This window comes from Lemur catta, chromosome 11, assembly GCF_020740605.2.
Source record: "Lemur catta isolate mLemCat1 chromosome 11, mLemCat1.pri, whole genome shotgun sequence".
NCBI classification, from domain to species: Eukaryota; Metazoa; Chordata; class Mammalia; order Primates; family Lemuridae; genus Lemur; species Lemur catta.
Window position 1 is genome coordinate 32,683,144 of NC_059138.1, and position 26,859 is coordinate 32,710,002.

At 37.8% G+C, this 26,859-nt stretch overlaps 1 protein-coding gene across 1 annotated transcript; it reads right to left on the minus strand.

The window, feature by feature from the left end:
- Nucleotides 1-765: 765 nt before the first annotated feature.
- On the minus strand, nucleotides 766-25,269 carry IFRD1 (interferon related developmental regulator 1). Its single transcript, XM_045565384.1, has 12 exons — nucleotides 24,912-25,269; nucleotides 20,217-20,321; nucleotides 19,983-20,067; nucleotides 19,248-19,372; nucleotides 17,789-17,946; nucleotides 15,040-15,090; nucleotides 14,774-14,955; nucleotides 14,575-14,683; nucleotides 8,655-8,789; nucleotides 4,251-4,379; nucleotides 3,738-3,833; nucleotides 766-1,548 (listed from the first exon to the last, which is right to left on the minus strand). Exons 1-12 carry the CDS (start codon nucleotides 25,006-25,008, stop codon nucleotides 1,459-1,461), a joined length of 1,362 nt encoding a protein of 453 aa, XP_045421340.1. The 5' UTR covers nucleotides 25,009-25,269; the 3' UTR covers nucleotides 766-1,458.
- Nucleotides 25,270-26,859: the final 1,590 nt, after the last annotated feature.

Sequence of the window (26,859 nt, forward strand, 5' to 3'; positions counted from 1 at the left end):
AGATAGGAAAAAACTCGGATGGGACTGGAGAATGGAAAAGGATAGAGTTGGGGGCTTTTTCCCTCAAACACCTTGAAGTACTATTAAACTATGTACCTAACACTTTAATAAAAATTGGTTATTTAAAATTATGTATATATAAATGAAGTTGAAGATGTAGGGGAAAAAAATTCCTATTTGCAATCTCTTTTCCATGGTTCTAATCCATTTGGAATATGACAAAGTGACCACAGCATACAAATCCAAGTTCTAGATTCTGTTTTCCATTGTACTGTGGGAGGGATGGAACTCAGCAAGTGACTCCACAAACTGGCCAATGATTTTCACCCAGGGGGGACATCAGACCTTCCAGGAGTTGTCAGGGATGTAGGAGAGGAGGAACACTCATTTGGAAAAGATACCTTAAATGATTTGGGTACTTCTCTCTACTGTGTATATGTTTCCCCAGCCCTCACTGTTTTCTATAGCAAGGATATCAAAGTCAGTCTATGGCCTCTAAACTGCACATGTTGCAAGTTTAATGCATTGTCAAAATGCTGACAACTTTTTCATAAAATAAAAATACCTCATAGGGGCAACCGAGCAGCAATATTCTTAAAAGTTAGTAACTTGAATCTCAATTATATATTGCTACATTTCTTCCACCTATTTTAATGTTTTCAAATTATACAAATAAGGCTTTGTCTCCCTTCCAACCTGGCTTGGTCACTTTGAACTTTGTATCTCAAAGCTATAAATAATGTTTCTTCTAATGGAAATGAAGGATTTTCAGTGTGAAAAGATCTTTATTTCAAAATAAAATGCACAAAGTCTCATACAGCAGATAAAATCAGTGTTACTGCTCTCAGAAGTTAAGGTTAGCAACCTTTCTGGCATATGCTAATTCATCATGAACTCCCAATAGCTGAACTGAATGGCCGTTAAGTGCAGCTGTGAGGTCTCATGGTAAAACTCCTTTTGTTGATCCCAGTGACAAGATTTAAAAAGCAATTACATTCCATTTAAAATTTAAAATACAGCAGCTTTTCCAGAGGAACTAGATCCCAAAAATTGTATCTAGAACTCTTGTCTAAGATATTAAGTTAAATACCTTGTATGTACATATCATTATAATCAATCAGTATTTTTGACAACCACAGTCTAAGAAATTAAAATTTGGCTAATAATTTTTCCCATCATGAAATCAAAGTGAAATAGTGTATTTTAACTCTCTTCATAAATAGAATGTGATCAAACATTACAAACATTTTATTCATGTTTACTGATTATATTTACAAAGAACATTCAATAATCAGAACTCGCCATTTGCAATACTATACATTAAATTATAAGCAATATAACCTGTACTACAAAAGTTATCTAAGTTAATCCAAGATAAAAACTGTCTCTAGAGTTTAAATACATTAGAAATAGAAAAAAAAATTAGAAATTAGAAAATAGTCTTCAAGTTCTAAGAATCTAGAAGAATTCTCCAACATCTGCTCTCTTATCTCGACATTTGCTTCGAGCTTTGGTTCGAGCTTTGAAGGCTGCAGAGTTATATAAGTGCTGAAATGAAAAGAAAAATATATGTGATCAGTAAGACTTAAGATATTCTTACAAAATAGAGAAAAAAGATAAAAATCACAAAGCAAAGAAATGAAATATTTTGACCCTATAAATATTTTAAATGTTTATAAAACACCCGAACAAAGAATGAAGGAGAAAATTAATGCATAAAGTAGTTAATGGCTATTCTATATTAAGAAAATTAACCCACTATGTAAAATACCAAGAAAAATCCAACAAAAAAAAGTGAAAAGGGCATCAACGTTTAATCTGATCTAAGAAAAATGATGACTAATGTGCAAAAGTCCTACCTGGCTATCAATTAAAATAACAAGGAGAAAAGTGATGGGATACCATTTTCTAATACCAATTTAATAAATTTTTAAAATTATAAAATCCAATGCTGTCAAATCTATAACAGCTACATGCCTTCATTCATTGCTGGAGACAATTAAATACAATAGAATAACTTTGGGAGCTAATTTGGTAATACATATCAAAAGTCATTAATTTGACCCTGTATTTTCATGTAGGGGATTTATTCAAAGAAATAATTCAAAAGAGAAATGCATGTAAAAATATTAGTATTTATTAAAAAGTTTTAAAATACCCCACAATTATGTGGTCATAAAACTAATAAAATGTAAAGGTTCAATACAAATCTAATTAAATACTTCATACCCATCAGGACAGCTACAATTAAAAATAAAAAACAAACCATAAACAAGTGTTGGTAAGGATGTGGAGAAATTGGAACCCTGCTGATGAGAACGAAAAATAGTACAGCAGCTACGAAAAGTTTGGCAGTTCCTTAGAAAGTTAAACAGAATTACTGTATGACCTAACAATTCCACTCTAGGTAATACCTCCCAAAATTGAAGAGATGTTCAAACAAAAACTCATATGGGAATGTGTTTGCAGCAGCACTATTCACAAGAGCTAAAAGGTGGAAACAGCCCAAATGTCCATCAGCTGATAAATGGCTAGACAAACATGGTATATCCATACAACAGATTTATTCTGCCACAAAAAAGAATGAAGCTCTGATACGTGCTACAACATGGATGAACCTTGACAACATTATGCCAACTGAAAAAAGCCAGACACAAAAGGTCACATGTTGTATGATTCCATTTATAGGAAACATCCAGAATAGGTAAATCCACAGTGACAGAGAGCAGATTAGTGGTTGCCAGTGGCTGGGGGGAGGGACAGATGGGAAGTGATTGCTAATGTGTACAGGGTTTTCTTTTGAGGTGATGAAAATACTTGGAAGTAGACAGAGGTGACAACTGCATGACATCATGAATCTAATAAAATGGCCAGTGAATTGTACTCAAAATAATCCACACTGGGTGAATTTCACCTCAATAAAAACCCAAAAATATAATTAAGGCATTTTTGAAATATTAAGTGAATATGATATTACTATTTAATGTTACAAAACTCTCTCTGAACAGTTTCCTCATTGTAAAATGAGTCTGGCACTCCACTAAGTGGGCTATTATGACCTGGTACAAAAGCAGCACGGTGTAAATAGTTATTCTTTTTTTTTTTTTTTTTTTTTTTTTGAGACAGAGTCTCACTTTGTTGCCCAGGCTAGAATTAGTGCCGTGGCGTCAGCCTAGCTCACAGCAACCTCAGACTCCTCGGCTTAAGCGATCCTACTGCCTCAGCCTCCCGAGTAGCTGGGACTACAGGCATGCGCCACCATGCCCAGCTAATTTTTTCTATATAGATTTTTAGTTGGCCAGATAATTTCTTTCTATTTTTAGTAGAGACGGGGTCTCGCTCTTGCTCAGGCTGGTCTCGAACTCCTGACCTCAAGCAATCCACCCGCCTCAGCCTCCCAGAGTGCTAGGATTACAGGCGTGAGCCACCGCGCCCGGCCTAATACTTATTCTTAAGTATAAAAACTCCATAATATAAAAAGAAACAAAAAATAAAAATAATTTCTACGTTAAGATAGTAGGATTATAGCTAAAAAAAATTTCATTAAAGCCCTCTACACTCTCAACACAGTAAAGCTCTACACCTTTAGTACAGCTATTCTGTGTGTAATGTAATGAAAATCTAAAACTCCATGTACAGGCAGATACAGCTAAGTTCTCGTCACCAAACAGAATCAAGCTTTGGCTCCACTAGTGTTTGGAGCATTTAGTTCTATTAAAAACAAAAACAAAACCTACCCTTTCAAAACGAGAAATCTTCATTGTTTTAAGTGTTGCAGCATCAAGCATCACTGGGGGTCCAAGTTCGAACACATTGCGAAGGAATTCATTTGACTTATGTGAAAGAAAAAGGTGACAAGGATCAATATTAAGTGTTCTAACTTTTTTACTGCATAAAGTGACTCTGATTAATAGAAGTTATGTGTAAACTATAAATATGAACTTAGATCACTTATTTTTTTTCTTAGTATAAAAGCAAATTGCCTTCCAATGCCTTGAATCCATGAAAGCTATGTCAAGCTATATGCTTTCATACAAAAGATAGCAATAATGTTCCACCAAATTGACACAATACAAAGAAAATAAAGAACAGTTTCAGATTTATTCAATTATACTTTCAACAATAAATTTACAGTTTTCTCACAAGTAGAAGTATTCTGGATAATCAATTAACTTCAAAAGTCAATCAAGTGAGCTACATTCAAGATTGTTCCCTAATTTAAGCAAACTTATAGAAAGGATGTCACTCACCTGCAAGTGGTACTGCATCCCCGATCCAAGAATCTCTTTAAAGGTGTCATAGGTGTGTTTTTTGACCCAGCAATCAATATACATGCGTTCAGGACCAAATTTAACAGTTTCTGTTGGAAAATCCCGTTCCTAGCCAATGGAAGAACCAAAATTATCACAGGCACTAAAATGGCCCAAAGGGACTTTATTTACATAAACATAATTTCTAAACAGAATATAAATGTTGAGATAAATGATCAATATGGTTTAAACTGATACTTCCATACCTGAGATGTGGACAGACTAAAAATTCCTATCCTTTATGTAAGGGTGTAGAATTTGTCTAGTTGTGTTGGACCTGAAGGCACAACTGAGTTTGAACAAATATTAATGGCAAAAACATGTGAAAATTTTAAAATTTCAATAGCATGCAACAAACTTGAAAAAAAGGTCAGGTGTTTGTATTGGTCTAGGATGGGAATGGGAAGAAGGTTGTAGAACAGTCGGAAAAGACAAATTGGCACCACAGACCGTGGGTGAACTGCTGGGCAGCAGGGATCTAAGGAACAAAGTGAAGATAAATGGGGTTAACAGAACAAGCAAAAAGAAGACCAGCACTACTAGCAACTAGAGGGCTTCAAGAGGTCTCAGGTTAGGTTTTTTATAAAAATAAGAAGTAACACCTGAGTTTAAGATTTCAGTGCTGGGACAGCTCTGCCAGAAGACCATGGTAAAGTATAACCATAGGAGTAGGAGGGGGGTGCAGCCCAGTGAAATGGAAATAAAAGTCAGTGGAACAAATACAGGATTAGGTTTTCCAAATAGATAAAGAATACTGGCAAGACCTGGTAAAAAAAAAAAAAACTGGCTGGTTAATTCTTTGATGAATCATGAACACATAAGAGTGACCAGGGTGGGAGGAGCTGACTGCCACAGGGACAGGAGGGAGGAGGAGATGGAACATGAAGGGGCAAGACCACTCCAACCACCCTCCCCACATCTCCCCGGGCCCTTCCCACTCAGCAGACACAATATGTAATGTAGTAGAGAAGAACCTCGAATCTAGACTCACTCGCCGGCTTGTGATTTCAGCAAGTAACTTAACCTCTTTGAGTCTCCCTTGCACGTAAAATGGGGCTCTTTTTCCCTATGCCATATGTGAGGGTTACCAGAGGTATAAGAAAGAGCTTGTCTGTGAGGTGCACACAGTGACTGCCTGGTTTATAACAGCAACTCAAAAAAACGGAGTTCTATTATTCAACCTTCTTATTTCAGAAAACCCTAAGATACCAGGAAAGAACTCTATTTCCCACCCATCTTCTATAAGTCAGCAGTATCCTCACCTATTCCTCCCTCCTGTAGGTAACAGACCCCCTTACCTCCAATTCAAGGCTAATCCCAATCTTTCACTTATACAGTCTGCCCTCCATACTGTGGGTTCTGTCCAACTGGGATTGAAAATATTCCAGAAAAAAAAATTCTGTCTGCACTGAACATGTACAGCCTTTTTCCAGGAGATACAGGAACCAATCCTCCACAGGTACTGAGGAACAGACTATAGTCTCAAATGCTCCTTTCTCTATTGGTTCCTTCTCCCATAAACTGTCTCTAGCAAATAAAACAAAACAACCCCTCCCACAATCCAGGACTACATTCCAGCTATCAACTCTCTTCCTCTTCCCACTACAGCCATGCTTTTTAGAATAGTCAAGACACACCATCTTCACTTCTTCACTTCCCATTCGCTTTTCAGTCCACTTCAGTCTGGCTTTTCTCCCATCACGCCACTGAAGCTGCTCTTACGAAGGTCACCAACGCCCTGATAGATCTCACTGAAACTCTTCACTCTCTCACTGACCCATCTGCAGCAGCTGGCCACGCCCAAACAGCACAGTACAGTGGGTTCAAATTTCATCTTTGCTATTTTCTGTTCTTTATCTAACCCTTTGGTCCCCATTTTTTCATTTAAAAAAGAAGATTATTCTATTTTTTAAGAGCTATAATGAAAGTGAAATAAGAAAACCATCATAAGGCAAAGCACCTAACATATTAAATGCTTGCTGATTTAAGGAATATAAGAGCTTCAAGAAAGGTTTTAGATGAAAAGAAAAGACACATCAAGGAAGCAGGGCCTTCCAGGGAAAGGTAGGTTCCAGGAAAAAAAAAGAAAGAAGAACGAACTCTTAGCAAGGCTCTGAGGGCAGGCCTTTCTCAGGCAGATGCACCAAAGCAGAGGCTGGAGGAAGAGGGGCCCCAGTGGAAGGGGAGGGAGGTACTTTAATACGAGAAGAGAATTGGGTGGGGAAGGGCTGGAGAGCAGATCACTACAGGAAAGTAGTGGCTTCCATTTTTGGCAGTGCCTGAGGAGTAGAGGGACAAAGGGCCTGTTAATGCTGGTGTACGCTGAGATTTCACTCCTGTCTTCCTCAGGATAATCAGTACTGAGTGTTTGGCTGGCCTTAGCTGAGGGGCTTGTCAATAGGGTCTGTCAGGTCCTGGTGACCCTTACAACCTTCTACTCAGAGGAGATGCATCAAGATAGAAAATCTGAAATCAGGTCTATCAGAAAATGTAGGACTCATCTTTGGAGGGAAAGTTCAGTATCCAAAAAAATCTAAATACAGAAATAGTTTATAGTTACTCAAAAGAAATGGCTTGCTCAATTTATGGATACTTGTCACACTAATAAGACCAATTTCAATTCTTAAGATTGATATCTGTTCAAGTTAGGAGGTATTTTTTAAGATTATATTATTGGCTGGGCGCGGTGGCTCACGCCTGTAATCCTTAGCACTCTGGGAGGCTGAGGCAGGCGGATCGTTTGAACTCAGGAGTTCGAGACCAGCCTGAGCAAGAGCGAAACCCCGTCTCTACTAAAAATAGAAAGAAATTATATGGACAGCTAAAAATATATATAGAAAAATTAGCCGGGCATGGTGGCACATGCCTGTATTCCAACTACTCGGGAGGCTGAGGCAAGAGGATTGCTTGAGCCCAGGAGTTTGAGGTTGCTGTGAGCTAGGCTGACACCATGGCACTCTAGCCCGGGCAACAGAGTGAGACTACTCTGTCTCAAAAAAAAACAAACAAAAAAAAGATTATATTATTATTTTATAATCTAGAGTAAATATTAAAATATTACTGCAATGCAATTAGAGTCAGCATTAACTAAAACATTTAGATCCCAGAGGATCTCTAATTTATATCCTAGGTTTTGCTCTATCAAAAGCAGATTTTTTTTTTGAAATTTTTATTTTATTCTTATTTTTTTAAGAGACAAGGTCTTGCTCTGTCACCCAAGCTAGAGTGAAGTGACAGATCACAGCTCACTGTAAACATGAACTACTGGGCTCAAGCGATCCTTCCACCTCAGCCACTGTTTCAGCCTCCCGAGTAGCTGGGGCCGCAGGAACACACCACCACACCCAGCTAATTTAATTTTTTATAGAGATGAGGTCTCAGTATGTTGCCCAGGCTGGTCTCTAACTCCTGGCCTCAAGCAATCCACCTACCTTGGCCTCCCAAGTGCTGGGATTATAGGCATGAGCCACCAAGCCCAGTCTAAAAGTAGATTATAAAATGAAGAAGGTACATATGAGAATTCACTGGAACATATTAAAACTGGACCTGAGGTGGGGCCTTAGAATCTCTGGTTTAAATTCCCATTTTTCCATATACACATCAAGTTGAATCACTCCGATGATATACTTAAAAGAGCTGCCCAATTAGATAGAAATAAACTGAGATACTCATACTTTAAATGCAAGAAATATTTCTTACCTGGCCAACCAAAAACAACTGTTAAAGATTTCAGTATACTCCACAGTTGAAACTACCCTTACCCTACAGCTCAATTTTAACCATCAACCCTGCAGTCTAATCCCTGAAGGTTTCTAAATCAATTTGTTTGCCATATAGATTTGAAACAGGTTAGAGGATTACAGAAGAAATTCAAGCATCAGATAATGACTTTCAGTGGCCTTAGTAAGATGCTGGGTTTTGTTATTTTGGTTTTTAGCACCTAGTCTTCCTAGAATGATCACAAAGGTCTTTCCTTAAAGGTAAAGTTAAGTTGGAGACTGAGGAGTGGGCAATAATTTATTATATTCACAAAGACACTGTATTAAGTATGTATGTGCTAAGCACCACTGCTTAAAAGATGTCAAGTACACCAAAATGAAATACACTTCTATCATTATGTATTTTTTATATTTTTTAAACCTAAAAAAAAAGTACCTTTGCATATCAGCATTAAATTTTGTCTTTACTTATGTTGTTAAAAACCTGCTAGGTCTTAAAATGAGGAAATCACTTTCATCAAAGGTGAAATTTAATCAACAAAATGACTCAAATTTCAAGTTTAGCCTTTCAAATTTAAAATCCAATTTCAAAATGAGAGGCTATTACAGCATTTAAGAGGCCTACCTCCACCGCCCTCAGGATATCTCTGAAAATCGACCGCTGCTTTCTCTTGTCCACTTTGGCCCGGTGTTTATTTCCATCTGTTGCCAAAGCCCTAAGCATCTGAGTCAAAGACTCCATATCTTCGTAAAAAAAGTCCTGGTCAATAAAAGCAATTTTATTTCATCAGTTATTGGTCCTCTTCTAGAGCTAACAAAACACGGCCTGCCTTTGGAAAATACCCAGTTGTATAGAACATAAATCTTCAAGCTATTTAGAGATTTAGACACACCTAAACACACTTACGTTATCATACAAAAATTTAATCCAGAAATGCTGCCTACAAGATGATACACTACAGCAAAACCATTAACACTCCCCTTGCAAGTATATCTAGATGCATTCAACAAATACTTTTTGTGTTCCCACTGTATACAAGACATTACTGGGATTTCAAATAAGCTCACTGAGACACAGATACATACATACCAATATAGCTTCTACCCTTGGGCTCCCCAGTCCCCAAGCTACATACTCTGAGAATTCCAATTATTCCTATTCCCAAGGTGCAAGCTATCAGTAATGCTTTTTAAAGACTCTAATTTCTAATTTATTGCCATATTTCAAATAAGCAACAAAATATTTACATCAGGCACACAACTCAGGTGATGAAATTATGTAAGGCAGGAAGATCCTCTAATCCTTTTTAGGGGGAGGCTACAGAACGTATTACAATCTGCTATGAGCTTAAAGGGCTTCCTTCCTACAGTTAACGTAGCTATACATTTAATGTGTCTCTTTATTTGGGGTGCTTGTATTCCCTAACTACATTTTACAGCCACATTAAAAACTAAAAAGATGAACTCAAACTTATTTAGCTGACCAAAATTAGAGCAGATACTTCTTACTAAAAAGCCAGAAGATGAGCAATCTCCAGTTCTAGTTATTCATACCTGTTTAACATTTTTTACATTGGAGGTCATAATCATTTAATTTATTCCATTAAAAAAAGCAACTCTTATTCTGGCCATTCTGCAAACCATATATAATTATTTAATTTCAAGAAGTATAAATGTGATTCAATGTTTAAAATGAAAAAGATCATTACACTGGTAGAACATAAGCTTGAAATTAATGTGACAGATATTATAGCTTTTAAGTACATAAATATTTTCTTATTGTCAATATTTTAGAATACATATTCTTAACTTTTCTCAGATATTTTCTTCAAATGTTCCAATTCAACCTCCTATGTCTGAATTAGAGACAGCTAATAAGATGCAGAGTAGGTGTTAAAACAGACCCAAGTTATGTTGAACTCCATATTTAAATTCTAATAAATTTAGTTCCACTATAACAAGATGATAGTTTTACTTATAAGAAACAAGTATATTTCAGGGATTGCCAGTTTCATACTCATTTTATTGGCTACTTGTTACTTGTTCTTTTATAGTATTCTCCAAAAAAAAATTATAAAAGATTAAAAAACCTACATAGAATAAACCAAAATTTAAGAAAATTCTATACATTACCTTAATTTGTTCTAAGAACTGGGAACCACTGCCAGTGCTTCTCAGCTAGGGATGATCTTACCGCCCAGGGGACATATGGCTATATCTGGAGACATTTTTGGTCATCACAACTGGGGGAGGGAGGTATCACTAGCATCTAGCAGGTAGAGGCCAGGGATGCTGCTAAATATCCTACAATGTACCAGACAACCCCCATACTCCCCAACAATAAAAAATTATCTAGACCAAAATATCAGTAGTGCTAAGGTTAAGAAGCTCTACTGTAATATGATCTTAGCAATGGATAAAACTCCATCTAGTTTATAGTTTGTGAATCACTGAGTTCAATATACTAAAACTTGGGGAAATGTTAAATATTTCAGGAAAAAGTCTCCATCAAGTGCTTAGGCATAAAAAAAAAAAAAGAAACTGTAACACACAACAAAAATAGTCCATATTAGCATCCAAAGGCCTATTTATTGGAGTTCAAAATAATTATACAATAAGTATATAATAAAAGTGTATACTCTGGGACAAATAAATAATGGGCTCCCAGCGATACAAATAAATATCTTAACTCTCATCAATAATGAAAAGAAAGCAACATAGTCATTACTACACAACAGGACCAAAAGTCCTGGATTAGAACTCAGATTTATTACTTACTATACCAAATTTTTAAAATTATGTACCTGTTTTATCATCCGTAAAAAAAGAATATCCACCCTCCCACATGATGGCTTTAAGGATTAAATAACATAGTAAATGTAAATTGCCCAATAAATTCTGAAGCATTCTAGATTTGAGAAAAATATTCTAGATTCAGAGGTACATAGAACTTACATTTTTAAAAATCTGTGTAGCAATTACACCTATGCAAGGCATTTTAGAGTCATATATAAAACATGGGTTTCGTAGTCAAGACATCCAAGTTTGAATCACAAGCATCCACACTTAGATCTATACAACCTTAGGCATAATTACATTAGCAATCTATGTCACAGATTCCTCTTACGTAAAATGACAGTTAATACCACCCACATTTCATAGGTTTATTAATACAAGGATTAAATAAAATATTTAAAATATATAAAACACAGCACATAAATAACCATTAAGTTATAGCTGTTATGATATAGCCTGTTTCAATCTAATACAATATAATTACAACAAACTCATCAGCTGAAGATAATTATTTCATGCCAAAAAAACCAGCTATAATAAATTAAATGGTTTCAAAAGTTGAATGGAATTAGCATGAAATGAAACCACCTAAAACTTCTGGAAGGGTTTAGGCAGACAGAGTGAGATACTTAAGATCATAAAAAAATCATTCCCAAAACTAGTATTTCTATATGGAAGTCACAGGAGCACTTGACTGTAAGGAAAATAAGCTGGGCCTTGGATAGCTATCCTAAGTGTTAAAGAAATAAAAATCATAAGGAAGTCTAACAAAATAAAATTTGATCCCTCCCCAATTCACTGCAAAGTGCTGAACGTTATCTCTAGAATGGCTTTATTTGACTCTACTCAAGCATAAAGACTTCTTTCTTTCAATCCCTGCTAATCAAGGCAGGATATCTTTGTCAAGGTATGGAGATATTTTTACACAGGGTCAGTTATCCTATAAACAAAGGCAAGAAATAAGAATGTAGAGTTGCCCCTTCTGAAGTATAAAATTTAAGTGATTTCAGATTTAGCCCCAAAGAGTGTGTTGCTTGTTAGTCTTTGGATTCTTTTTTCTCTCTCTCTATACTGTAGCACTTCCCCTGTCAACTCAGGCGGGGAATGGACCAGGAAGAATTGGGGAAGGTCTAACTATATTACATTTTGGTATATTTTACTCAGTCAGGCTTGGACCAGCACATCACGTGACCCTCAAGATCTGTAATTCTGTGCACCAAATAGTGTCTGTCTTATGTTGTTATCCTACAGTTCCTAAAAGGCCACTAGTAGATTATGGCCAAACGGGGGGAAGCAATACTCAATTCAATCAATACATAAAGAGTAATAGCCAACTAACACACTGTATCTATCATGTGTTTCCAGCAACTCCATGCGGTAGTTACTATTATTTTCTCCATTTTAAAGCACACTGAAGGTCTAAAGAAGTTGCCTAACATTATGCAACTAGTAAGGGTGGACGAGAGATCTAAACCTAGGAGGCATAGCTCTAGCATCCACTCTTACCTACCTGGCTACATGGCAGACACATACAGTAAACTGGGAAAACTCTCACAAAGGATTAATAAATCCAAATTTCAGTTTTGAACAAATAGTTATTGCTAATAGTTAACTGATTCATTCTTTAAAATCCAACCTAAAAGTTAGCTCTTTAGAAGTTTTTCTCTAAGTCTTCAAAGCAAAATTCAACTTATCACTAGATTTCAAGGTTAAAAACATCACAAATTAATTTTGTTACCAAAAGCCTCTGAATAATTCAATGCTACTCATTTGCTATTTTAAATCTGCCTGTGTATTTCATCAACATCCTGATTTTGTTCATTTTTGAACACCCTAAAACTAACCCCCACACACACATAAAAAGCTTATATACTTAAAAAAAAAAAAAAAAAAACACTAGGTTCTGCTTTGTAACCCAGTTCATTTTTTGACTTTGGACAAGGATTTAAATCAAATTAAACATGGTTGGATGAGTTCTCCTGGCTATCTTGCATGATTTATTAAATCAGAGAATAAAAGATAGGTGGATAATAATGCATTTTTATTTATACAAACAAATCCAATATGTATAATTTAAATTGCATTATTACTTCACTTTTACGATGCATTTCAAAGGGAAAAAAAGAAAATAAATTACTATTTCTAGCCAGTAGAGGAACATAAGATTAAAAATTGGGACATCTGGTTTCTGTGCCTTGAGGTTAAGGAGCCATTAACTAGCTCAATAAAATTAAACTGATTGCTAAATTTGAATCCAATTTCTCACATAAGGAGAATCATTAGCTATTGACAGCATTAACTTACTTTCCATTCCTACCTGCTATACTTAAAAAAAAAAAAAACTGGGGGAGGACGGGTTGGGGACAGACATAAATTTTCACACATATAAATCTTAAAAGACTAACATTTTTAAACACAGGCCTAGAACGAAATGTGAAGGACTAGATATGGCAGGCAACCCAGATCACTGTATTAATCTTACTTGGAATTATTCACTTTTAAATAACTTCTTTAATTGCAGAGAAAGTTTCATTCTAGAAACATAGTTTTTCTCCTTAGATTAAAAAGCATCTAGAGGCTGGGCAAGGTGGCTCACACCTGTAATCTTAGCACTTTGGGAGGCTGAGACGGGAGGACTGCTTGAGGTCCGGAGATACAGACCAGCCTGAGAAAGAGTGAGAATGCCGTCTCTACAAAAAATTAGCCAGGCATGGTGATGTGCACCTGTAGTCCCAGCTACTCAAGAGGCTGAGGCAGGAGGCTTGCTTAAGCCCAGGAGATTGAGGTTGCAATGGGCTAGACTGTGCCACTGCACTCCAGCCAGGGCAACAGAGTAAGACTCAAGGTTAGCAAGTAACATCTCCTATTCAGTTAGTTAGCGCCTATTTAGTTATCCATTTCCCATATATTTGGGTTTCCGTACTGGATCATTCTTGTATTTATTGGTGATGATAAATGTCTATGGATTCAGTGAGGGCAGTAAAAGCTGCTGCTCAATTCTAAATATCAGCACCCTACCACTTATCTAAGAACAAATTCTCCTTCCAATGGTAAGACTTGAGGCATTCCTTTCTTTTAGCAATCCTTAGAATAGACATCACAAACTAGGGTTACCAAATGTCCCACTTTGCCTGAGATAAAGGTTTCCTGGAACACAAGACTTTCAGTGCTAAAACTGAAACAGTACCGAGCAAACTAGGTCAGCTGGTCAAACTACCACAAACTCAAATACCTTCGAGAACCAAGCTATGGTAACACATCGTGACTGGGCAGTGGAACTGCAAAGCAGATTAAAGGGCAATGTTTGTTTCTACCTTTGGCTTAGAGAAGTTAAACAATAGCGACCGAATTCATCTCATCCCAAACCCATGCTCACTTAGTATTTTATTCATTTGCCTGATAATTACCATGAAGCACCACATGCCTAAATTACCTAAATCCAAGCATATCCATAAGATTATACTAGACAAAACTCTCTTGATTGAGTAGTAAAGCATCCCTAAACTTCATTTCTATAGATAGCAAAAATTAAGTCTAATTAACTAAACTCAAATATTGCTCCACCAACCCCTACTGCTTTATGCTCTCAGAAGTATTATATCGCCACTGCCAAGAAGCTGGGAAATCAATCACTAGGTTCTCAAGCTGGCCATGCTCCAAAGTTATTATCCAATTCTTAATTGTGAAGGTAACGATGGAATAATGGGACTTGGGACACAAGCTTTTTCCTCTGCCAATTAGATACTTACACTCTCCAGTCCCCTGGCCAATTCAAAAAGAAGTGCCAACGATTCGCCAGCAGCTATTCTCATGTTTACATCATCACAAGAGAGGAGGCTTGGAAGTTTATGGAAATGCCTAGAAAATAGTTAGTCATTACTATGTGAATGCAACCAATTATGTCAACTAAATGGTGCTTTTGTAAAATACAAAACTAAAAATACATACATCTCAAGCTTTTTCTTCACTTCATTGATTGGGCATATGGTCAGTAACAGTGTCCATGCAAGAAGTGAGCTGATATGAAGCACAGTATGAGGCGTGCTGCAAATAACATTAGTAGTGTCTTTCTCTTTGAGATAGGACTTGGTGAAGATATTTTCCAAACATTCCAGAGTTGAATATAGCTCCTAATGCATAAGAATATGAGGTAAGATAACCATCTTAAACTAGAAATAACTGCAGATAACTGTAGTCAAAGGTTCTCTACTTACAGTAATGTCATCTGTGGCAATAAAACAGCAAACGCCAAAGCAAGTTGCACACTGAAAAAACCCAGAAAACATATGGACATTAATGACTGTAATTTCTTATTAATTCTACATCTTCCTGCTTTTATAACACAATGAGAAAATTTTCTCAACAACATGACTATATTAGGTCCCAAGCATAGTATATTAAGAGAAAGAATATTAGACTAAGAGTCAAAGGAAGTAGGTTTCAGCCCAAGCTCTGCTACCAAATTCATGGCACGACTTTAAGAAAGTAATTCCATTCCTCTTGGGTCTTCTTTTATTAATCTATAAAACTAAAGAGGATAGTGTGTGCAAATGAGGTACATAATTTCTTAACCCATTCCAGCTCCATTAGTCTATAATTTAAATTATTACTTTTCCTACTCCATGTGAGAAAAGCATTTTGAAAGGGTGAACTATCTCATTTCCTTTTTGTATGCAATACAGGTGCCTAGTACATCATTTCAAACTTCAACTGCATTTCAAAGATAGAGATTAAGCTTAGACATTTGATATAAAGCCCACTCTACTAAAAATCTTTAAAACACATTAAGATTGCTACTAGCCTTTAGGCTTTTAAACCATTTATATATTCCCTTTTGTTTTTATGAAGACTTTACCACAAAAATTTCTACAAGAAATCTGCTTCTAAGAAGTAAGCACACAGAAGCAGAAACCTCATAAAATTTAAATAATTGTACTCAAACTTCCCACCTAATGAAGCATGTCATTAATTCAGATTTCACTCATTTTGAAGTATGTTATAAAGAGGTTGGGAATCTTTCAGTTGCTTTTTGTTGGGGAAAAAAGGGCTAAACAAGTGAGTACAATCTAAGATTACAAAGGTAAAGCTTACCTAACAAAACACACTCAGAACACACTTATATATAATCTGCTTGCAACATAAACATAAACAGGAGCCATTAATTCTCAGAATATTTGCTTTAACAAATTAATCTGTGTGAAAACAGGATATGTAATCTCAGATTTTATTATTCTTCATTTCCCTCTTCTCCATATTCTGTTATTCCCTCATGTTGTTCCAAGTACCACTAAAGCTTTAAGTCTTTAAAGTCACCATGGGCATCAGGCCCAGGTTTCAGCTAGTTCTGTTCTACGGACCATTACTCTTGTAATATTAATCTGCTTGGTGTCACTATTTTATTGTCAATATTTAATACTGGTAAAAATTAGACATTGTTAAAATTAAAAAGTAGCCTAAGCATTAAAAGAAATTTTCGATCTGTAATTCCTTCTCCTAAGTAAGCAGCAGAAGCAAAGCCACATCTCTCCTTTTGATGACTCTAAGAGAAATGGCAGATTAAAAATTAGGACTGCCTACATTTTAATATGGATTCCATCTGCTAATGTGATTCTCCCAAGTTTAAAGAAAAAAAATCACAGCAAGTCAGAAGTGTGAAGAAAATGCCTGTAAACGACTATAACAACTTTACATACAACCAAAATTAAGTGACCTCTCCAAATATCTACCCAGAAGATTATTTTCTAAGATTTCAAAAATACACCCATAGTCCTGCATGATTTAAAACTTGCACAAATTCACCCCAAAGAGGGAAACAAAAAGGAAAGTAACAAAAGCTAATTAAATATTTCAGGATCAATAACTACAGGAGCACACAGACATTACTATGAAGTTGCCAAACTCCTATTTCTTTCCCTCCAGGACAAACAGACTATTTGCAGCCTCCATACAGTTGGTAAGCCAAGGAACTGGCTGCAGAAATGATATGCTTTGGCCTGACCCTGTCACCTAGCTGCCATATGAAAAGGACCTAGAGGTGGGCAGAGCCACAGGATGGAGGCCTGGGATTCCAGCCAACTTGCATTAAGTGGTGATATAAGCAAGAAATAAACTTTCACTAAGCCACTAAGATTTTAGAGTTTACCTGATATAAAGATTAATAATGTCAGTTACCTTAAGTAATACTAAAGAGGAAGCTGATTTGAATAATCAATATTAAAAGTATTAAAATGTTTCCAACTTCAAACTGGTTCACTGGTTAAAAAAAAACAGGTTAAGATTCACATATTATTTTCCAAATCCACTAAGACCACCTCAGATGCTTCTGTGATACAGTACAGCAAAAACATGGTTCATGTGATTATTTAAATCACTTACTAGCACATCAAAAACAAAAAAACCCCAAAAAACCCAAAATCTGAAGTCAAGTGTTACAAGTGCTAAGTATCAAACAATTAATAAATGAAATCTTTCTCAAAACCCAAAACTAGATGAATATTTCACAAGTCAGAGTTTCAGAGTTTTCTACATCTACCCAAATCTACCCAATGAATACAGCATTCATCTTTTCATAGACTACTGGCTACAGCAGCACCCCCTCCCCCGGCCCAAGACCATTACATTTCTCAGAATAAAAAATATCCATCCAATAAATATTAAGTGTCTAGATCATTTAAGTTCTAATCAAAATTATTCTATAATCACCCTAAATAACTCAATATAATATTTGTATCAGTATATAATTTTCAATTGCAAAGATAATAGAAATTTGCTCTACATGGGATGCTCTTTGAAATCTCAGAAAAAGAAAACAACTGTTATATTAAGTCTACTTACTAAAAGACACATGAGAATCAAATATTAATAAAAATCTATTTTAAAAAATACTATATCCCTAGATTATTCATCAGAATGTCTGGGTGTCATGCCTAGATAAATCTATAAATTTAAAAATCTTATACTTACAGTCTGCCTAGCCTGGATATTAGCTGTCCCATCACAAACGATTTTCTTTAAGACTGGTCCAAGAGTTTTTAAAATCTCTTCACTTTCAATTCCAGGGCCCAACTGGATACAAAGAACAGATGCTAATGCTGCAGCTGCACGTTGTTCATCACTCTTACCTACAGCAGAAGACAAGATGCAACTATGATAAAAGTCTTTTCAGTATTCTTTATTAAGATAGCAATTTCCCAAATTTGTTCAATTACAAAATAGCGTCTACCATTTATGAAGCCCTTATGCCCCAGGCTTAAGCTATAAACTTAGTGAGGTTAAAGAGCTCGGAGTTTAGAAACGGACATCTCACTCAAATCCTAGATCCCACTTACTAGCCAAACAGCCATCAATTTCTTCTATTCCCTAAACAGCGTTCCTCATTTTTTGTAAAATGGAGATTAATATTTATCTTAAGGGAGTACCATAAAGATTCAACGAAATAATGTTTCAAGCTGATTTCTGCCTTCCAACTCCTTAATGTAGTCGTATAAATAGAGCTCAAGTAGCCTTTGAATTAACCTCTTAAGCATTTCAGATGTACCTCTTCAGGCTGAGCGCGGTGGCTCACACTTGTAATTCTAGCACTCTGGGAGGCTGAGACAGGAGGATTGTTTGAGGTCAGGAGTTCTGAGACCAGCCTGAGCAAGACCGAGACCCCTATCTCTACGAAAGATAGAAAGAAATGATCTGGACAGCTAAAAATATATACAGAAGAAAAATTAGCTGGGCATGGTGGCACATGCCTGTAGTCCTAGCTACTCGGGAGGCTCTGAGACAGAAGGATTGCTTGAACCCAGGAGCTTGAGGTTGCTGTGAGCTGGGCTGACACCACTGCACTCTAGCCCGGGCAACAGAGCAAGACTTTGTCTCAAAAAAAAAAAAAAAAAAAAAAACTCTCTTCATTCTTAAAAGTTCTATCATTATAACAATATGAATTCCAGAATCTCTATTATAAAGTTCTAGAATTCAAATATTCCAAGGGATAGATCCTAAAAATGATGTCATCTACAGGTACTACCGATGTTTTAAATAAAGGGAAGGGAAAATGATCTAGATGATTAGGATACTTTCTCAATTTTTGAAAAATGAAGTAGGATGGCTTTGTTAACAATAGTTTTTGTTGATGTCTGACAGATGCTTTCAAGCCTTTCTGATGTAACAAGAGGATGGCAATCATCTCTTCTGATACAACAAAGGATAACAATCCATCTCAATCCTTACTAGTTTCAAGCTATTTATCATATAAACAAAGTTTCTACCAAGTTTCATTTTGTGTTACAACAAGCATGGGGCATTCCCTGACTATTAGAAAGCTGGAAGAGTGGGCCAGCGCTCTAGTGCCATTAACAAATATTACTGCAAAAAGGTATTAAATAGCAAATTCCTTATTTTTTTTATGCCTGTGACTCAAAAATAAGGGCATTACCTTTTTTCAGACAGCGTTCAATGCTATCAGTTAAAGTCATTCTTCTTTCCAGAATAAATTCATAAAGCATTTTTGAGGCTAGTGCATTTTTAATACCTTCAAGAGCTGCCTGCCTTGTCTTCGCACTATTGGAAACACAATGTAAGAGAGAAAAGATGCAGTTGCAGTGTACAATCAATGACTTTTTAAAATATAACAATTTCCTTCTAAGCCTTTTCTGCCTATAGTTTTAAATCTAATTGTCATCAAGCTGTAACCATTTTTAAAAAATATAATTTTCACCTACAACTCACCTTATTATGCAAAACACTTTAAGCTGCTTTATGTCATAGCCTTTTTCTGTTTATTAGTTTGATAGCCACAACTTTAAATAACTATATAATATTGTATTGTTTCAATGTACAAGACATTTTCATGTCTGCAACAAAACTAATGAACAAGCAGCTTAAAGCAAAATTTAGTTGTCATTTCTAGTTGAAGATTTTTTAATTCAACAAATCCATTTCTATTATAATCAAATACAGATATGGATGTGCAATTATGCTAGAACAATGACTAATCTGAATCAATCTAAAATTCTACTGTCATGCTACTACCCACATTAAAAGTTCAAGGAAACAAGAAATATTAAATCATCCAAAGTAAACAAATCAAGCTTTAGGAAAAACATATTACTATATCAGAGAATCTAGCCAATCAGACTCACCCAGAATGGAGGTTTCCAGTATTTCCTACCTCTTATCCAGGGTTAGGTCAATTAATCCCTTCAACTTGTACTCTAAATCTTCTTGAGTTCCTTCCTCATCAAGGACTTCTGGTCCTAAAAAATAATATAAACCAACCACTGTAATTTAAGTAAAAAAAAAAAAAAAAATACACAGAACAAGTAATAATGTATCTTAGCTATAAGAATTCCTCCAACTACAATAACTTTTTGTCTGAAGTTGCAAATTTAAATTTAACTCATACCATCTTCTGCAAAACTGGAAGGATCGCTGTAACCACTGCAATGGCTCATTGTTTCAATTGATGCATCTTCATCACTAAAAGGTTGAACATTTCGATGCTGGCCACCTATTAGGTAAAAAAGGAAAGAGGCAGGTGAGTTTATTGCCATATATATAAATTATTTAACTTGGGAATTTTTAAATTTACTTAAGAGAAATCCAGCAATAAAAACAAACTTATTTTTTTAAAAGAGATATTATCACAAAAGAAAATACGTAAATATTCCTAAAATAAGTCAATTCACCTAACATATATTTCAGCACATCGACTTACAAAACACATCAACTTCAGAAATAGACCAATCATCTAACAGTTTTGATGATACAAAAACTGGTATGAAAGATGAAAAAATTACTTCTAAGTCATGATTTCAAATGATGAAGACAATAAAAATAGATGCAGAAATAGAGAATTATGTCATCATCATATGAGTAAGACAAATATATTTTCCAATGACAATGACTGTGCTTAGTAAACATGAACTGGTGAATGGGTTGTTAGGCTATGCATATTTTATGTTAAGAGGAATTAAGGAGTTAAGGGAGGATAGTTTTACCATAAATTTTGGTATTAGATACAGTATAAAAGCCTGTCAGATAAATTATCTTCAAAGAAAATGTTACTACATATCCAAGACTTTAAAAATGCCAATTCCGTTACTTAAAAAAAAATTTTCTTAAACCAGAATCTTTCTTTCAACTTCATTAAGGAATAAATGCATAGTCACTTAGAGATTTTGTATTAATGAAAGGATTGCCCAGTCATAAATTACATTGAGCACTGAGTTAAACTAAGTCCCAAATTCTGCCCCAAAAGTGACCTTGAGTTACCTGATTTAATTTGAGTGCAATTTCCCTTATCAATAAAATCAACGATTGCATCAAATATCACTAGGTCCCTATGTTCAAAAAAGTCATTTACTACCTTTTTTTAAACCCTCTAAGGTTAAAGCTGTTACTGTTAGTATTTTCTTTTAATGGAGCTTGTCCTTTTTCTTTTTTTTTTTAAATCAAAACAGAATTGAGCAGATTTTTAAATTAACAGAGCAAGCAAGTGGCCTTCAATTTGCTTGCTTAGTGTCAAAGCAGTGCCAATCAAACCAGTAAACCATAAAGATTAAGTAATGAAGCCAAGATCCCAAAATTTCTTAAGAGTGCTTAGGACAAGAATAAACAAAGACCTACAACATCATACTTTATTTCAGCATTTATCTTCAACGTCTTGATGATATGAAGTCATGGCAGTAGCTGAGTGTCATCTGATTAACCTTTTTTTTTTTTGAAAATGCTATTTTATTTTTTTTTAATTTTTTTGATACATAATAATTGTACATATACATGGAGTACATGTTACATCTTGATACAAGCACACAACATACAATGATCAAATCAGGGCAACGGGGACATGATTCACCTGAAACATTCATCATTGTTTTATGTTGGGATTATCTGAAAACTTCTGGCTATTCTGAAATTCCATAATCTGATTAATCTTAATCAACATTTTTTCACAATTCACATTTTTTATTTTTCATATTCAGCCTATTTCTAAGAGTATTCCTATGTAGCTCTTACTCTGCTCCCTTCTTTTAATCAGTTTTAATAATTTCTTTCCAAGACTCAAGGAAAAGAGGTTAAAAAAAAAAAAGAGAAAGAACCCTGTATGAATAACTTATCTAGGTCAAACTCACCCACCTAGTGATCCTAAGTATCATTAAAGAGGTGACACTCTAAGCTGGGCGTGGCAGCTCACACCTGTAATCCTAGCACTCTGGGAGGCTGAGGTGGGAGGATTGCATGAGCTCAGGAGTTTGAGCTCAGCCTGAGCAAGAGCAAGACCCATCTCTACTAAAAATAGAACAATTAGCCAGGCGTGGTGGCGGTGTGACAGTAGTCCCAGCTACTCGGGAGGCTGAGGTAGGAGGATTACTTGAGCCCAGGAGTTTGAAGTTGCTGTGAGCTAAGCTGACATCACAGCACTCTACAGACCAGGGCAATAGAGTGAGACTCTGTCTCAAAAAAAAAAAAAAAAAAAAAGGTGGCAGTCTAGACACATAAAGTTCTTATTTCTAGAGAGCTTACTAATTAGGTTTTGTTCTTAAAAATGCTCTCTTAAAATTAAGTGCTATGACAGAGGCATGCATACTTCTATATTTTATTAGCTTTCCAGAACTCTTCTGTAACTTAAAAAATAAACAGTTTTAATGGAAAACCTATTAAAGTGATGAAGAAAATTTGGTTATACAGTGGAGACTTCATTTGACTCTCATTTCTTCTAGATGTCATTTAAAAATACCAAAAATGGGCTGGGCACGGTGGCTCATCCCTGTAATCCTAGCACTCTGGGAGGCCGAGGGGGGCGGATTGCTCGAGGTCAGGAGTTCGAGACCAGCCTGAGCAAGAGCGAGACCCCCGTCTCTACTAAAATAGAAAGAAATTATCTGGCCAACTAAAATATGTATAGAGAAAAATATTAGCCAGGCATGGTGGCGCATGCCTGTAGTCCCAGTTACTCGGGAGGCGGAGGCAGAAGGATCACTTGAGTCCAGGAGTTTGAGGTTGCTGTGAGCTAGGCTGACGCCACGGCACTCACTCTAGCCCGGGCAACAAAGCGACACTCTGTCTCAAAAAAAAATAAAATAAAGTAAAAATACCAAAAATGTAAGTTCTTTTAAGTAAGCAAAAGTTTGTGCCAATTTTCCATCTCTTCTACTCAACTACCGTTTATTCACTATTTATTGAATAAGTAAAACATTCACATGAGAAGACCAAGTTAAAGTTACAAAAAAGTAAATCTTACCCCCATAATGTTCCCCAGTTCCACATTAGAGAGAGGCAACTGCAGTTAATGAGTTCTAGCATAAACTTCCAAAGATATCAAAGCATGTATAGTTTTATAAACTAGTTAAAGAATTCTTTTCCCATTTGCTTATATATGCTGAAAATCGGTATTTAAATGCTTGTATATGCTAAAATTCAGTGTTGAAATACCCTCACAGCCACCAGAGTTCTGCTCAGGTAAAGTACAAGGAAGGAGGCTTGCCTAGACACTCCAGAGGGAATAAAGGCTTGTGTGTGATTCAAGGAGGCCATTACTAATATCAATACCATCTTCAAAATGACTGTAGCTTGCTGCTTCTCCATATTTCCACTTCACCAACAAAAGGTAGTTTAAGAATAAAACTAATAAGGATCTTCTCTAGAAAGAATGCAAATGTTGACTTCAGATGAGGAAAAGCCAAAATAGAGGTAAGAAGTATCCTCAATCCACACAGAAGCAACTGGATGCCACAACAAACTACATATTTTACATCTTGATAAAGAATGAATTTCAGGAACAGAGAGAGCTTTCAAAATAAAAAGCCATCTAAAGAAAAGGGAAAAGTTGCTTTTATAACAATCCTTCCCTATTGTTAATTAGTAAATGTTTAATACACGATCACAAGTTTTCGTGATGCCTTAAGTCTTACAGGAAAGCTTTTTAAATGCCAGTTTCCAAAAATCTTTAAGTAAGTGCCACAGTTACTTTTCTAATGAACAAAGGTATATCTTTCGGAGGGTCAAAGAGTGGCAACTGTATCAACAAAAATCTAATGGCTAATGGTTCCTACGTGATAATGTCTGAGGATACTCCAATATTTAACTCATATTCTCAACAAAAAAAAAAAAACCTACTAAACGAGATGACTCTACCCAATTTATTTAATACTCGTTCGAGTTTAGCGTGGTGTCTAGCAGACGGACGTTCCGATTGGAGTTCTTTTTTTCTTAACCATATGGTCAGTAAGCAGAGAACCATAAATTCAGTTAAGCACCTACCCATCCAAGAAAAGCTTCAATTTTGTAGCAAGGACACAAAACCCCTAACTTTTAGCCAATTGCAACCTGAGCGCCTCATCACCCTGCCTACCCGGGACTCACTGCAGAGAACCTATAAAATGCAGCACAAAGGAAAACGCGTTTTCTTCCCCGGGGAGTGGGAGGTCGCCTCCGCTGGTCGCACTGGGCCTGGGGTTTGGGGGCTTCTGCAGGTGCCAGTTAGGGGAAGGAGCAGAGCTTAGGGTGGGGCAGTGGCCTCCTGCCTCCGACACCTCCGCCCGGCTCGATGGACACGCGCGACGCGATAGAAGGCAGCGGGATAGGAAGCCACGCGGGTACCTCTGCGTCACCCCGGGCCCATTGTGCGATACCCAAGCCGCGTGACGCAAGGGCCGGTCCAAACCCGCCGGACGTGTGGCATTCCCCAGAACTCCATGTTGGAGCCCAGGATCAGAGGCCGCCAGTGACAGCACGGACACAACTCCGAGCTCTACCCCACCCTTAGCCAGGGAGAGCTCAGGAAAGGTCGAAGCAGCCTCTGAGGATAGCTCCTCTTCCCTCCAGCTCCCGGTCACCCCCTGCCCGGCACACTCATGCCCAAGGACCCTCTCCTCCCTGCCCCCATGGCCGGTGCTCCAGAGTCCGATTCGCAAGCCAGACCCAAATCGCGCGAGCACGGGGCCCAGGGCACGCTGGGAATTGTAGTTCAATCCCAAACCGCGCGCCCCAGGGACACAAGCGTGTGCCAGCGAGAAGAACTACAACTCCCACCGCGAGACTCTGGGGACTCGCCAGCCCGCCGGCAACCGGGACGCCGGCGCTGGGAATACCCCCTTACCTGCTGTTGCCGCCGCCGCTGCAGCTGCCCCTGAGCCGCCGCCGCCGCCACCACTGCCACCGCGGTGGGGAGTGTTCCGCTTCTTATTCTTCGGCATCGTGGGACGCCCAGTGCCGCCTAAACTCAGAGCTTAGCGAGGATCAGCCGATGGAGCTGCACTTTTTACTCGTGCGTCTGTGCGGCGGCCGGCTGAGAGGCGAGTCTTCGGCTAACAACAGAGGCGAGAAGCGGCGGGGGTAAGAGTGGGCGGTGGCGGCAGCAGAAATCCCCGTGAAGAGCTGTGATCGGAAACGACACATGTTTCTCTTTAGCGCGGGAGCTAAGGCGGGGCGGGCGAGGCCACGGCGCCTTAAGTAGCAAGACCGCCGCCTGTCGTCACCATAAGGGGGCGGGACTTGAACGCTCACCAGCCAATCCCTGCTGATCTCCTCACTAGCGTCCTCTTGGGGGCGGGGCGGGGGCCCGGACTACAAATCCCAGGGCGCAATCTTGCATCAGCGCCCCGGGAGCGAGTCTCCGTTGCCGCGCTGACTGCTGGGGAGCGTAGTAGGCCCGGGGCGGTGGGGCCTCCAGGCACCTCCCCCCTCCTCCCGGCTCCTCCCCGCTGCCCCCGGCTCCTCCCGGCTCCGCCCCACTCCTCCCAACGGGCCTTTCCACCCACTCGCTTCCCTTCTCGTGACCCCTCCCCTGCCTCGGCGCGGCCCCCGCCTTCGAATCGAGTGAGGTAACCACGGGTGGTGAGCAATGGGGCGGGTATGCCGGATGAGGGGAGCCAGCTTCCAGCTGGCAGCTACGCAGTCACCTTTGCTCCTCTTTCTCCCGGCTCGCGCTCTTCTCTTTAACCTCTCCCCTGCTTCCCTGCGGCCCCTGCAAGCACCGCCGCACCCCTTCTTGGGAACACTGACACAGTTTTAGTTGTTGAATTAGTTTAGCGATCATCAATACTGGACCTATAATTGAACTGTGGCTCGGGGCCCTGTGCCCCCGACTCCCAATAAAAAGGTGTGCTTGCATCTACTTTGTTGGGTAGTTCATGAATATCTCATATTCTAGACTAGAAATATATGGCGATTCCGTGTCATGGGTCTCTTTACAAGAACGTGTCCTTCAACAATGTTATCTGCCAGTTAGGAGGTCAATTCGGGATAAGAGTTTCTGGGAACTTAACAGCTGGTAAAACAACGTGAGTTATAGATACCAATAATCTCAGTGGCTTTTGTTTTGGGGTTTTTTGTTTGTTTGTTCCCTCCTAGGTTCTCCTAGATCGCTGTCTTCCTTGTTACAACATTTGTCATGTATATGGGGGCTATTATTAGTTTCATATATTATGCTTATGACAGACCAAACCCCCTGACTCACCTCAATGTAGGTGACTCATCCACCACTCCACCCTTCGCAGGAGCTCCATTCTCTCATTTTCAATTGTCTGTAGCACATTTCCATCAGAATGTCCCACTTGTACCTCAACCCAACATCTCTAAAATAAATAATTTTCCTCTTCCTTGTCTTCCCTTTGTGTGTTCACTGTCCGATTATCCTCTTATATGTTCAAATTCCAAAGCTCAAATTTATACATGGTTCCTCTCTTTAGTCACTCCCACTCCCCGCCACCACCCACCCATCCGCCCACCCAACCAATTCATTTTAAAATAAAACTCTTAAATTCATGTCCTATTCTCCAATCACACATGACCTCAGTTCATGTCTGGACATTTTATGGGATCTCCCAATCTTTTCACCCATGTTTCCTGCACAGTAATGCTGCCAGATTTACCTGTGTGTCCCGTTTTACTACTCCACCTGCTTTAATAGTTGCTCAGAAACATTCCATGGTTCCCATTAGTAACATATGAAATGCCAACCCTCTTAGCCTGGTCCTGACACCCTTCCCAGCCTCATCTTTCACTGCTTCCCCATACATGCCTTGTTCTTCAGCCAAACTGGACTG